We start from the raw sequence: 15,086 nt of genomic DNA on the forward strand, positions 1-15,086 counted from the left end.
CCTGCAGGGCGGGCTGACCACCGGCACCACCGTGCCCCGCGCGTACCGTCCACCACGCCCGTTGCCAAGTCCATACTCGTGCACGTCGTTGCTCTTTTGTGCGATGATGACGGAGTTCACCACGTCGTCGTCGGGGTGACAAACGGCGAGCACCTCCAACCCGCCTCGACCAATGTCCTGGGGATCGACGATCGGGTAGATATGCGCGTGTAAACATCTCAATCCCCTGTAAGTCAAATTTCATCTCAATCCCCTTCAATCCTCTTCAATCCTCTTATGATGGGGATTAACCGAACAAGCCCTTAGTGGAGCTTGTCGAGCCATGGGCGGATTCCGTGGTCAAAAGCAACATGCATCGCCCGTCAGACATAGCGACCAACTTGAGAACGGGACAAACGTACTCGGGTACGAATACGACACCGATTAGACATCGTATTTGTGAACAAAAATAATCTTATTCCCAACACATACACCTTCAACCCCCGCACAAAAAAAACAAAAAACAAAACACATACACCTGCAACAACACTTGCTGTTCCTTTGCACACTATCCTGATCTGCCATGCCTTTCAGAGACCGAGTATACAAGATAGATATGCGCGTGTAAACATCTCACTTACATTATTGGATACAAATAACACACGACTTAAAATGCATACATAGGTGATAGGTGGTGGTAGGAAGAGAAGGAGTAGAAAAATTACCACGTACGATTCAGCAGCGGTGTACCTCGCAGCAATCAGAAGGCCACTTCCGCCTTGGCAAACTCCTCTCTCTTCTGGGTCACGTCTGCCACCATCTCGCCGAACCTGCAGGGTGGGCTGACCACCGGCACCACCGTGCCTCGCGCGTACCGTCCACCACGCCCGCTGCCAAGTCCATACTCGTGCACGTCGTTGCTCTTTTGTGCGATGATGACGGAGTTCACCACGTCGTCGTCGGGGTGACACACGGCGAGCACCTCGAACCCGCCTCGACCAATGTCCTGGGGATCGACGATCGGGTAGAGGAACCCACGCGCCCCGTGCGCGCTGCGCACGACGAGGGCCGCCCCGTCCGCCATGTGCGCGCCAAGGTGCGCGATCACCTTGGCCTTGTCCTCGGCGGCCATGCCAACGAGCGCGGCCAGGAAGACGACGTCGTACGTAGCGAGCTCGTCGGTGAGGTCCGCGACGTCGGCGGTGTGGAACGACATGCGGGCGCCGACGTCCTTGTCCGCGCGGAACAGCCTGCTCGCGCGGTCGTTGGCCGCGCCGCACAGGTCGTAGTTGTCGAACACGGTGTCGGGCAGGTGGCGCGCGGCGAGGACGTAGGAGCTGAACGGCAGCGGGCCGGAGCCGATGAAGGCGACGCGGGCCGGGGCGATGCCGCCGGGCACGTAGCGCGCGAGGAGCTCGTACTCGAGCTTGCTGAGGTTGATGTAGTTGCTGTAGTAGGGGAAGACGCCGAGGTGGTCGAGCGGGTTGTCGAAGGCGGCGAGCATGTCGGAGTAGTGCGCCTCCAGCTTGCCCTCGGCCTCGGAGCAGAGGCGGATGAGGCCCTCCCGCATCGCCTGCGCCTCCGGGGCGAGCTTGGTCACGTCCACGGGGCTCGGGGGCACGCACGCGGTGACCAGGTCGGTGAAGAGCGCGTCGACGTCCGGGGACGGGCTGAGCGAGGGCAGCTTGGCGATGGCGGCGTGGAGGCCGGTGATCTTCTGGACAAGGGCGTCGACCTCCTTGCTCTGGGCGTCCATTTTTATGTCTTCTTGGTACCTGACCAGTGATGAGCTCTGAGGCACGGTACTACGGTAGTGGTGCGGTCGATCGAGCTGCTTGATGAGCTATGGGACGAGCAGTACGGGGTATATGTAGCAGCCGTCTAGAGCGAACATTGATCGACGGAGCTGGAAATTGGAAAGCATTGCATGCATGCAAGCTTCACGCGTCCGTGCTGAATATGGCTGGTTTCATGCCTCTGCTCTGACGTGTTCACGTCCCGACGTCCGGCTTTGAAGTGGACAGCGTTTTCCATGCCCTTTTCCTCTAGATCACCTTTTTGACATAATATAAAGGCTGTGCAAATTGCATCCAATAATGTACTCTCTTCGATTTTAAATAAATATTTTTAGAGATTTAATTATAAGACTACATATAGAACAAAATAAGTAAACATATATACTTAAAAATATATCTACATACATACCTATGTAATTCTCTAGTCAATCCTTAAAAAGACATATTTAGGAAGGGGGAAAGTATGTGTGATGTTTACACACACATGTCTTGTACTCCCTTCGTTCCTAAATATAAGACCTTTTAGAGATTTTATTATAGACTAAATACGAAACAAAATGAATGAATTTACATCGTCAAATATGACTACATATATTTGTATATAGTTTATAATGAAATCTTTAAAAGATCTTATATTTAGAGACGTAGGGAGTATAATCGATCTCAGAAAGGCAGAGCATATCAAGATAGTGTACAAGTGTATGTGTGATGTTTACACGCGCATATCTTGTACATTTATCCCGTTTTCAAGTTGCCCGCTAAGTGTAATGGGTGATGCTCTTGCATTTCAGCACGGAATCCAATCCGCCAATGGCTCGACATGCTCCGTGAGGGGACCAACTTTATTAAGGGCATCTCGAACAACCTTTGTATATTTGGCTAGTATTGATAAAAACTACAAATATAGCAACTTGGTCCAAAAATGTCGCTCCAACAGCCTTTGTAGAGTTCGTGGAACGTTTGTAACGCCCGGGGACCCAGAATCAGTGAGTAATAGCATAAAAAATTGGCCAGAAAGGACAAAATCTACGAATTTTGACGAAGTCCCTGTAACCGGTCCCAGGAGTTCGCGAAACGTTCAGATCGGCCCGGGAACCAAAATTAATAAGTAGCATAGAAAACTGGCCAGAATGGACTAAATCTGCGAGATTTGACGGAGTCCCCGTAACCGGTCTCCGAATTTCCCCGAACGTTTGTAGCACCACGGGAACTTAAATCAGTGAGTAATATCATATAAAACTGGCCAGAATGGACCAAATCTTCGAGTTTTAACAAGGTCCCCGTAAACGGTCCTTGGAGTTCATGGAATGTTCGGATCTCACTGGGAACTAAAATCAATGAGTAATAGCATAGAAAACAAACGAGAATGGACCAAGTGTGTGAGTTCTGACGACGTCCGTGTAACCGGTCCCCGGAGTTCGCGGAATGTTCGTATCGCCCCGGGAACCAAAATTAGTGAGTAATAGCATAGAAAACTCGCTAGAATGAACCAAATTTGTGAGTTTTGACGAGGTCCCCGAAGTTCCCCGAATGTTTGTGGCGCCACGGAACCCAAAATTAGTGAGTAATAGCATAGAAAACTGGCCAGAATGGATCAAATCTATGAGTTTTTACGATGTCCCCATATAACCGGACCCCAAAGGTCCCTGAACGTTCGTGTCGCCCCGGGACCCAATATCAGTGACTAATAAAATAGAAAACTGGCCAGAATGGACCAAATGTGTGAGTTTTGATGAGGTCCCCATAACCGGTCCTCGGAGTTCGTGGAACGTTTTTACCGCCCCGGGACTCAGAACGAGTGTGTAATAGCATAGAAAATTGGCCAGAATGGACCAAATCTGCGAGTTTTGACAAGGTCCCCGTAACCGGTCCCCGAAGTTCGCGGAACGTTCGGATCGCTCCCGGAGACCAAAATCAGTGAGTAATCGCATAGAAAACTGGATATAATGGACCAAATCTGCGAGTTTTGACAATGTGCCCATAACCGGACCCCGAAGTTCCCCGACTGTTCGGATCTCTCCAGGATCTAAAATCAGTGAGTAATAGCATAGAAAACTGGCTAGAATGGACCAAATTTGCAAGTTTTGACGAGGTCCCCGAAACCGGTCCCTGAAGTTCCCCGAATGTTTGTGGCATCACAGGAGCCATAATTAGTGAGTAATAGCATAGAAAACTGGCCAGAATGGATCAAATCTGCGAGTTTTGACGAGGTCCCCGTAACTGGTCCCCGGCGTTCGTTGAATGTTTGTAGCGACCGGGGACAAAGAATCACTTAGTAATAGCATTGAAAACTGGCCAGAATGGACAAAATTTACGAGTTTTGACGAAGTCCCCGTAACAGGTCCCCGGAGTTCGCGGAACGTTCGCATTGGCCTGAGAACCAAAATCAGTGAGTAATAGCATAGAAAACATGCCATAATTGACCAAATATGCGAGATTTGACGCGGTCCCCGTAACCGGTCCCCTAATTTCCCCGAACGTTTGTTGCACCACGGGCCCCTGAATTAGTGAGTAATAGCATAGAAAACTGGCGAGAATGGAGCAAATCTGCGAGTTTTAACGAGGTCCCCGTAACTAGACCTTGAAGTTCCCCGAACATTCGTATCGCCCCGGGTCCAAAATCAGTGAGCAATAGCATAGAAAACTGGATAGAATGGACAAAATCTGTGAGTTGTGACGAGGTCCTTGTAACCGGTCCCTGAAGTTCGCGGAACGTTCGGATCGCTCCAGGAACCCAAAAATAGTGAGTAATCACATAGAAAACTTGCTAGAATGGACGAGATCTACGAGTTTTGACACTGTCCCCATAACCGAACCCCGAAGTTCCCCGAATGTTCGGATCTCCCCAAAACCCAAAATTAGTGAGTAATAGCATAAAAACTGACCAGAATGGATCAAATCTATGAGTTTTCACGATATCCACATAACCGGACCCCGAAGTTCCCCGAATGTTCGTGTCGCCCCGGGACCCAAAATCAGTGAGTAATAGCATAGAAAACTGCCAGAATGGACCAAATCTACGAGTTTTGGCGAGGTCCCCGTAAACGGTCCCCGAAGTTCGCGGAATGTTTGGATCTCACCGGGAACGAAAATCAGTGAGTAGTAGCACAGAAAACTGGCCAGAATGGACCAAATCTACGAGTTTTGACGAGGTCCACATAACTGGTCCCCGGAGTTCGTGAAACGTTTGTAGCACGCGGGGACCCAGAATCAGTGAGTAATAACATAGAAAACGGTCCAGAAAGGGCAAAATATACTAGTTTTGACGAAGTCCCCGTAACTAGTCCTCGGAGTTCGCGGGACGTTCGGATTGCCCCGGAAACCAAAATTAGTGAGTAATAGCATAGAAAACTAGCCAAAATGGACCAAATCTGCAGGATTTGACGAGGTCCCCCTAACCGGTCCCCGGAGTTCGTGGAACATTTGTAACGCCCGGGGACCCAGAATCACTGAGTAATAGCATAGAAAATTGGCGAGAAAGGAAAAAATCTACGAATTTTGACGAAGTCCCCGTAACCGGTCCGAGGAGTTTGCGGAACAATCGGATCGGCCCGCAAACCAAAATCAGTGAGTAATAGCATATAAAACTGGCCAGAATGGACCAAATCTGTGAGATTTGACGAGGTCCCGTAACCGGTCCCCGAATTTTCCGAACGTTTGTAGCACCACGGGACCCTGAATAAGTGAGTTATAGCATAGAAAACTGACCAGAATGTACCCAATCTTTGAGTTTTAACGAGGTCCCCGTAAACGGTCCCCGGAGTTCATGGAATGTTCGGATCTCCCCAGGAACCAAAATCAGTGAGTGAATAGCATAGAAAAGAGGCTAGAATGGACCAAATATGCGAGTTTTGACGAGGTCCCTGTAATTGGTCCCCGGAGTTCACGGAACGTCCGGATCGCCCCGGAAACCAAAATTAGTGAGTAATAGCATAGAAAACTCGCCAGAATGGACCAAATGTGCGAGTTTTGATGAGGTCCCCGAAACCGGTCCCCGAATGTTTGTGGCGCCTGATACGTCTCCTTCATATCTACTTTTCCAAACTCTTTTGCTCTTGTTTTGGACTAATTTGCATGATTTGAATGGAACTAACCTGGACTGACGCTGTTTTCAGCAGAATTGCCTTGGTGTTATTTTTGTGCAGAAATCAAAGTTTTCAGAACGTCCTGAAAATTTACGGAGAACATTTTTGGAAAGTATGAAAAATACGTGTACCAAGATCCACCTGAGGGGGTGGGCTAGTGGGCCACAAGCCCCGCGTCTGCCACCCCCTGGTGGCGGTGGGCAAGCTTGTGGGGCCCACACGGCTCTGCCGCCCCCAATCTCAACTCTATAAGTTCACTTTTGTCCCAGAAAAAATAAAAAAAGAAGATTTCGTCGCGTTTGCGATACGGAGGCGCCGCCACAACCTGTTCTTCATCTGGAGGGAAGATCTGGAGTCCGTTTTGGGCTCCGGAGAGGGGAAATCGTCGCCATCGTCATCATCAACCTTCTTCCCTCTCCAATTCCATGAAGCTCTTCGTCATTCGTGAGTAATCTATTCATAGGCTCGCTGGGCGGTGATGAGTGGGATGACATCTATCATGTAATCGAGTTAGTTTTGATGGGGATTGATCCCTAGTATCCACTATGTTGTGAGATTGATGTTGCTACTACTTTGCCATGCCTAATGCTTGTCACTAGGGCCCGAGTGCCTTGATTTAAGATCTGAAATTATTATGTTGTCACCAATATATATGTGTTTTAGATCCGATCTTGCAAGTTGTAGTTACCTACTATGTGTTATGATCCGACAACCCCGGAGTGACAATAACCGGAACCACTCCCGGTGATGACCATAGTTTGAGGACTTCATGTGTTCACCAAGTGCTAATGCGTTGGTCCGGTTGTTTATTAAAAGGAGAACCTTAATATCCCGGAGTTTCCTTTTGGACCCCGCTGCCATGGGAGGGATGGACAATAGATGTCATGCAAGTTCTTTTCCCTAAGCACGTATGACGACACACGGAATGCATGTCTACACAACATTGACGAACGGGAGCTAGCCACTTATCTCTCCGTGTTATAACTGTTGCATGATGAATATCATCCAAACAAATCACCGACCCATTGCCTATGAGTTTGTCCTACTGCTGCTGTTACTTGTCTTGCTCTGCTGCTACTGTTGCTACTTGCTACTGCTGTCACTACTGCTGCTCCTTGCCACTACCGTTACTCGCTACTTTGCTGTTACTATTTTGCTTGCAGATACTAATCTTTCAGGTGTGGTTGAATCTGACACATTTAGCTGCTAATACTCGAGAGTATTCTCTCACCTCCTGTTTGGCGATCAACAAATTTGGGTCGAATACTCTACCCTCGAAAACTGCTGCGAACCCACGCGCTGGTGGGCCATCAACAACATTCTTCTAGTTTCGTTGCCGGGGAGTGCTAGCAGCATTCTTCTGGTGCCGTTGCAAGGGAAGGTTTGTTGTCACATAATCAGCATTCGTCTAGATATTGCCAGAGAGTGCCAGTCAACATTTTTCTGGCGCCGTTGCCGGGGAGGTATTGCTATATTCTCTGAGTCACTTGGGATTTATATCTGCTGATCACTATGAAGAATCTGAAGGATCCAAAAACCAAAGTCTTGCCCTCAACTACGAGGGGAGGTAAGGAATTGCCATCTAGCTCTGCACTTGATTCACATTCAGTTATGAGTAAGTTTGCGACATCACCTCCTGCTAGAAATCTTGATATGTCGCGTGTGCTTGATGATGCTTATGATGCTTCTGCTAGAGATGCTATGCTTGATACTATGCCTGATACTGCTTTGCCTGTTGATGCTAGAGATGCTATTTTGCCTAATACTGCTTTGCCTGATGATGCTAGAGATGCTACTTTGCCTGATGTTCCACTAGGGGTGTTCCTTGATGCTCATATTGCTAGAGTTACTGCCAATGCTCGTGATGCTTCTGAAACAGCCGATACTATTGAGATAGAACCTGCTTTTGCTCCTGTTAGATCTAGTTCCCCTAGATATGAATTGCCTGATATACCTGAGGGTTACGTTATGGAGGGAGAGATATGCCTATGATGCTGAGAAATTACTTCTCAAGTGGAAGGAAAAATCTCTGAAAGCTAGGATGAAATACGACCCGAAGTTTGCCACTTCACCTATCTTTATCACCGATAAGGATTATGAATTCTTTGTCGATCCTGAGATAATCTCTCTAGTCGAATCTGATCCTTTTCACGGTTATGAGTCTGAGACGGTCGTAGCCCATCTTGCCAAACTACACGATATAGCCACCCTTTTCACTAATGAGGAGAAGATCCGCCACTACTATATCCTTAAGCTGTTTCCTTTCTCTCTAAAGGATGACGCTAAAGCCTGGTTCATCTCTCTTGCTCCTGGATGTGTGAGTAGTCCCCAGGATATGGTCTATTACTTCTGTGAGAAATATTTCCCTGCCCATAAGAAGCAAGCTGCCTTGCAGGAAATATACAACTTTGCTCAACTCCAAGAAGAGAGTCTTCCACAAGCTTGGGGGAGGCTCGTCCAGCTACATAATGCTTTGCCTGATCACCCTCTTAAGAAGAACGAGATACTTTATATCTTCTATAACGGACTTACCGATGACTCTAGAGACCACCTAGATAGTTGTGCCGGTTGTGTTCTTAGGGAACGAACTGTAGAACAAGCTGAGACTCTACTGAATAACATCTTGATCAACGATAATGCTTGGACTATTCCCGAACCATCTCCTAAGCCAACTCCTAAGAAAAGAGGTATTCTATTCCTCAGTCCCGAAGATATGCAAGAAGCGAAGAAATCTATGCAAGAGAAAGATATTAGATCTGAAGATGTCAAAAATCTACCACCTATCGAAGAGATCCATGGTCTCGATAACCCGCAGGTAGTAGAAGTGAATCCTCTGCGTAGGTTTGATGAGAGTGATATTCCTTTTGACAAACCTGCTAGCCTATGCTTTGATGAATTTGACAACTTTGCTGCCAAACAACAGAGTTTCAATGATTATGTTAGCAGACACTTGGAACAAAGTACTCGTATGCTTATCCATTTAAGTGCTTGTGTAGACAGAAATGTCAATGATCTGAAGCTTCTGAGTAAACATGCCTCTATGATTACTACTCAGGTAGAACAAGTACTTAAAGCTCAGAATGACCTGCTCAATGAACTAAATGACAACTATGTCAGAGTCATTACTAGAGGAGGCAAAATGACTCAGGAACCTTTGTATCCTGAAGGTCATCCTAAGAGAATTGATCAAGATTCTCAAGGAATTAATGCTGATACACCTAGTCATCCTAAGGAGAAGAAGAAGGATGATAGAAACCTACATGCCAGTTCACCAAATACTGTCAAACCTGAAGAACCTAATGATATTTCTACGTCTGATGCAGAAACACAATCTGGTGATGAACATGAACCTGGTGACAAAATGGACAGTGATGTTCATAATAATGCTCAACCTAGCAATGATGAGGATGTGGATATTGAACTTTCGGTTAATCCTGATAACCCACAACCTAAGAGATACGATAAGAATGACTTTACTGCTAGGAAGCATGATAAGGAAAGGGAGCCATGGGTTCAGAGACCTATGCCCTTTCCTTCTAAGCCATCCAAGAGAAAGGATGATGAGGATTTTGAGCGCTTCATTGAGATGATAAGACCCATCTTTCTGCAGATGCGGTTAACTCATATGCTCAAAATGTCTCCGTATGCCAAGTACATGAAAGATATCGTGACTAATAAACGGAAGATACCAGATCTTGAGATCTCCACCATGCTTCCAATTACACTTTCAAAGGTGGAACTCCTAAGAAACTTGGTGATCCTGGAGCGCCCACTATACCTTGTTCCATTAAAGGAAACTACGTAAGAATTGCCTTATGTGACCTTGGAGCCGGTGTTAGTGTTATGCCGCTCTCTCTTTATCGTAGACTTGAGTTGGATAAGTTGACACCCACTAAAATTTCTCTGCAAATGGCCGACAAATCAACTGCTTTCCCTATCGGCATTTGCGAGGATGTGCCTGTTGTGGTTGCTAACACCACTATCTTAAGAGACTTTGTTATCTTGGATATTCCCGAGGACAATGCCATGGCTGTCATCCTCGGAAGACCCTTTTTAAACACTTCAGGGGCTGTTATAGATTGCAACAAAGGCAATGTCACTTTCCATGTCAACGGTAATGAGCACACAGTGCACTTTTCGAGTAAACGATATCAAGTACATTCCATCAATGCTATCGAAAAGACTTCATCAATTCTTATTGGGAGCTTTGAATGCCCTATTCCTCGTGTCAAGATGAAGTATGATTTGCTTGTTGGGGAGATACATATACCCATTGAGGTGACTTAGTGGCTATTTGAAAATTCTCCGTTCTCTCTTGCGATTCGAGAAGGTTTTATCATGAGGATTTGATCAACCCCATTGATGGATTTCTTTCGATGACCATGAGATGGATGAATCGAGGAGTCACAAACCTCTGTTCTAAGCTTTCACTTTAGGTTGCTTAGAAGAAAAGTGATGGATTTAGTTTAGTTTTTCCTGTTTTATGTTTTAGCGTCCCGGAGAAAATACCTCGAAAATAAAAGTTCTCCGATGGTCCTGAAAATTTAGTATGATTTTTTCTGGAATTTTTGAAAATTACTGGGCCTGAGAGCTGGCCTGGGGGCCAGACCAGGTGTCCACAAGCCCTGCCACCGCCACCCCCTGGTGGCGGAGGGCAAGCTTGTGGGGCCCACAGGTACCCCCTCCAGTCATTCCAGCTCCCAGCCTCTTGTTCCACCTCTAGAAAAAATTGTTTCGCAGCTCAAACCCGTGTTCTTGCTCATTTGGGTGTGATTTTCGATCTCCTTGCTCAAAGCACCATTCTCCGAATCGTTTTGGGGAAATTACTCCTTGGTAAGTGACTCCTCCATTGGTCCAATTAGTTTTTGCTCTAGTGCTTTATCCTTCGCGTATTCTTGCTACCTTGGTGACCCTATTCTTGAGCTAGAAAGGTTGATTTTAGCTGGTCCTAAGTAGTTTTAGCGCGTGATACGGTCTCTAGGCACTAGTAGGAGTAATTGCTACAAGGTATGGATGTCTTCATTCACTTTTCTCTTGAACTTCAAAAATTTTAGCAAAAAGAAATTATGTTTAGGAGGAAGTTTCATGGTGGTTCCTCAAGTAAGAAGGGTCCCCGTCTTTCTTTTCGGGAGCCCGAACCTTTTCAACTAAGGGACGCACCGGTGCAATCATGTGAATGGCCTTCCGATGAGTTTATGATCGAAGCAGGTTTCAAGGATGAGTTTGATACACTTGTCCGCAATGCCGGGTTAGAAGAATTCCTCTCAGATAAGTGTGAACAGTATGCTATGCTCACTGCCTCTTTCGTGCGTAGATTTAAATTTTCAGTTGGCCGTGACTCATCCATACTGTTTGATCTTTACGATAAATCCTATACCATGGATTTGGAGGATTTCAATAGGATTTGCAAGATACCCGATGGGGGTAGTATTAATGATCCTTCGAAATCTTCGGTCAGAGACTTTGTCTCCAGTATAACTGTTGGAGAAACCAGAGATATCACGCAAGCCACCATAGAAAGCATCAATTTCCCTGCGTTGCACTACTTTGCCCTCTTCATAGGTAGGTGCATTAACGTCAAGGGTGCACATTGTCACCTATGCGCTTCTGACCTTAGTATCCTTAAGAGCGCAGTAACAGGTGACAATAGCTTCAATATGGGAGCTATAATAGCAAGGAGGCTGAATAAAAATGCCAGTGAGGGGGATTTATTTGGTGGAGTTTATGATACACGCTTAGCAAATTTTCTTGGAATATCCATCCATTCAGAAGACCCTCCTCTCCGTACAGCCTACCTTGATCGTGTCGCTCTAACACGCTACCAGTTCCTTGAGAGAGATCGTGGATCCCTCCTATACCGCTTGATATTTAACCGGCAGCGTGTTTTCCATATTACCCTTCCTGCTCCTGCTTTGTTTGACTTTCAGGTAAAACGAAGATACTACATAACCATAGGAGAGGCAGAGGAGTATGAGAGGGAGGCGACGGCTGCTCGACTTCGCGAGATAGCTATTCAGGCAGTGGCTGCAGCACTCCCGTATAACACCCATTATGATTTTGGGTTTCGCCAGGACCATCCATGGGAGTAGACCAAGCTAGGCCAAAAGCCTAAGCTTGGGGGAGTACGTGTTCTCACCGACTTTATATTCATGCTTATGCTTTCACTTTGTTAGCCGGTGTTTATACTTTGCCACTGTATTATCCATGCTAGTTTATTTTCATTTTCTGGTTTTCTTGTTTTGTGTCCTTTTGAGAAAACCCAAAAAGATTTTCCTTTCTTCTTTTGCTTGCTGGGAGCTTTCCCGTGTAAATAGTTTTCTTTTCTTTGGGTCAAGGTAGAAGATATTGGTTACAATGTTTAGTGGTTCTTGCATGCATACCCGTTTAGCTTTCAAAGAGCCATATTACTTTGTCTTCTCCTTTGTGTTTCCCTGCAGATTCAGCTTAGTCCAATGCATGAGTACTCTTATTATTGTTCACATCATTCGGTCGTGCAAATGAAAGGCAATAATGATGATATATGATGAAGTGACTGAGACTGAAAAGCTGGTATGAACTCTATCTCTTTTGTTTTTGTAAATATGACTAGCTTGTCGATACAGATTCAGCTTTGTTGTGAGAGAACCGTGTTTGCAATGACAACTTAGAGATCATAGTTTCTGCTGCCATGCTTATTTAGCTGAGAGTTTATAATGGTTTGTCTTGAATGCCAAAATAGATTTTGAGATGACTATGATGTAGTATGATAGGATGGTATTCTCCTTTGAATGTTTCAAGTGGCTTGACTTGGCGCATGTTCATGCATGTAGTTGAAACAAAATCAACATATATAGCCTCTATGATGTTCGTGTTCATGGTGATTTATATCCTGTTCATGCTTTCATTCAATGTTAGTCAAACTCATTGCATCTTGATGACTGTTGTCGCTCTCTAGTTGGTCGCTTCCTAGTCTTTTGCTAGCCTTCACTTGTTCTAAGTAGGAATACTGCTTGTGCATCCACTTCCATAAACCCAAAAGTTGTTCCATATGAGTCCACCATACCTACCTATATGCGGTATCTACCTGCCGTTCCAAGTAAATTTGCATGTGCCACTCTCTAAACCTTCAAGAAATAATCTGTTTTGCATGCCCGAACCGCTCATGTGGTGACAGGGGGCTATTGGTATCTTCCATGCTAGGAGTGTTATCCTCGACATGTGTTTATTCACTGTCATTCACGAGAAAGGGGCCGGTAATTGGAATGCCCAGTTCCACGCTTAAATCGAAAACATAACTGTAAAACAAGACTCCCCCCGGATTGATGTTAGTATGGACGGTACCCGAGGATTCGGCTAGCCGTGGAGTGTGATTGATTGGTGGTGGGGGAGTTAAAACTTTACTTTTCTGTTTGGGAACCACCTATAGCATGAGTAGCATGGAAGACATTGAGAACTCTTGGTCATTGCGTTGACAATGAAAGCATGCCACCCAAAATTATTATCTCTGTTTTCAAAGCTTGAGCTCTGGCACCTCTGCAAATCAATGCTTCCCTCTGCGAAGGGTCTGTCTATTTATTTTCCTGTTGAGTCATCCTCTTCTTATATAAGCACCAATTAGAGAGCACCTCTGTCATTTTTATACTTTGCTTTTGATTGATATTGAGTATGACCATGACTGGATCTTCGTTGCTATGAATTACAATGTTTAGTCAGCCCTTGATCTTTGAAAGTGCGCTGCATTTATGTTTCGAGGTCTCGGAAAGAGCTAGCGAGATACCACCTATTCATATTACTTCATGCTTGTTTTGATTGAAGTGTTGGTATTTGAAACTCATTATTATTTGCTCGTTAGCTGATTATGCCATTGATAATAGTTTACCGTGAGACCTTTGTGTCACTTGCTTATGTGGTTAACTTGTGATCCTGCTGAAATTCTGGTTATGAGTTAGACATAGTTGCAACAACAAGATCAAACAGAGTTTGTCAACGTTTTTCTTTCTCTCTCAGTTTGTCAACTGAGTTGCTTGAGGACAAGCAAGGTTTTAAGCTTGGGGGAGTTGATACGTCTCCATCGTTTCTACTTTTCCAAACTCTTTTGCCCTTGTTTTGGACTCTAATTTGCATGATTTGAATGGAACTAACCTGGACTGACGCTGTTTTCAGTAGAATTGCCTTGGTGTTATTTTTGTGTAGAAATCAAAGTTCTCAGAACGTCCTGAAAATTTACGGGGAACATTTTTGGAAAATATGAAAAATATCTGCGCCAAGATCCACCTGAGGGGGTGGGCCAGTGGGCCACAAGCCCTACCTCCGCCACCCCCCTGGTGGCGGTGGGCAAGTTTGTGGGGCCCACACGGCTCTGCCGCCCCCAATCTCAGCTCTATAAGTTCACTTTCGTCCCAGAAAAAAATAAAAAGATAAGATTTCGCCGCGTTTGCGATACGGAGGTGCCGCCACAACCTGTTCTTCATCTGGAGGGCAGATCTGGAGTCCGTTTTGGGCTCCGGAGAGGGGAAATCGTCGCCATCGTCATCATCAACCTTCTTCCCTCTCCAATTCCATGAAGCTCTTCGTCATTCGTGAGTAATCTATTCGTAGGCTCGCTGGGCGGTGATGAGTGGGATGACATCTATCATGTGATCGAGTTAGTTTTGATGGGGATTGATCCCTAGTATCCACTATGTTCTGAGATTGATGTTGCCACTACTTTGCCATGCTTAATGCTTGTCACTAGGGCCCGAGTGCCATGATTTCAGATCTGAAATTATTATGTCGTCACCAATATATGTGTGTTTTAGATCCGATATTGCAAGTTGTAGTTACGTACTATGTGTTATGATCCGGCAACCCCGGAGTGACAATAACCGGAACCACTCCCGGTGATGACCATAGTTTGAGTTCATGTGTTCACCAAGTGCTAATGTGTTGGTACGGTTCTTTATTAAAAGGAGAACCTTAATATCCCGTAGTTCCCTTTTGGACCCCGCTACCACGGGAGGGATGGACAATAGATGTCATGCAAGTTCTTTTCCCTAAGCACGTATGACGACACACGGAATGCATGCCTACATCACATTGATGAACGGGAGCTAGCCACTTATCTCTCCGTTTTATAACTATTACATGACGAATATCATCCAAACAAATCACCGACCCATTGCCTACGAGTTTGTCTTGCTCTTGTCTTGCACTGCTGCTGTTAATTGTCTAGTTATGTTGCTATTGTTGCTACTACTGTCGCTTGCTA

At 45.7% G+C, this 15,086-nt stretch overlaps 1 protein-coding gene across 1 annotated transcript; it reads right to left on the bottom strand.

The window, feature by feature from the left end:
* Positions 1-533: 533 nt before the first annotated feature.
* On the bottom strand, positions 534-1,917 carry LOC123402596 (probable nicotianamine synthase 4). The gene has a single exon (XM_045096522.1). It carries the CDS (start codon positions 1,733-1,735, stop codon positions 740-742), a length of 996 nt encoding a protein of 331 aa, XP_044952457.1. The 5' UTR covers positions 1,736-1,917; the 3' UTR covers positions 534-739.
* Positions 1,918-15,086: the final 13,169 nt, after the last annotated feature.

Source organism: Hordeum vulgare, chromosome 6H, assembly GCF_904849725.1.
Source record: "Hordeum vulgare subsp. vulgare chromosome 6H, MorexV3_pseudomolecules_assembly, whole genome shotgun sequence".
Taxonomy (NCBI): Eukaryota; Viridiplantae; Streptophyta; class Magnoliopsida; order Poales; family Poaceae; genus Hordeum; species Hordeum vulgare.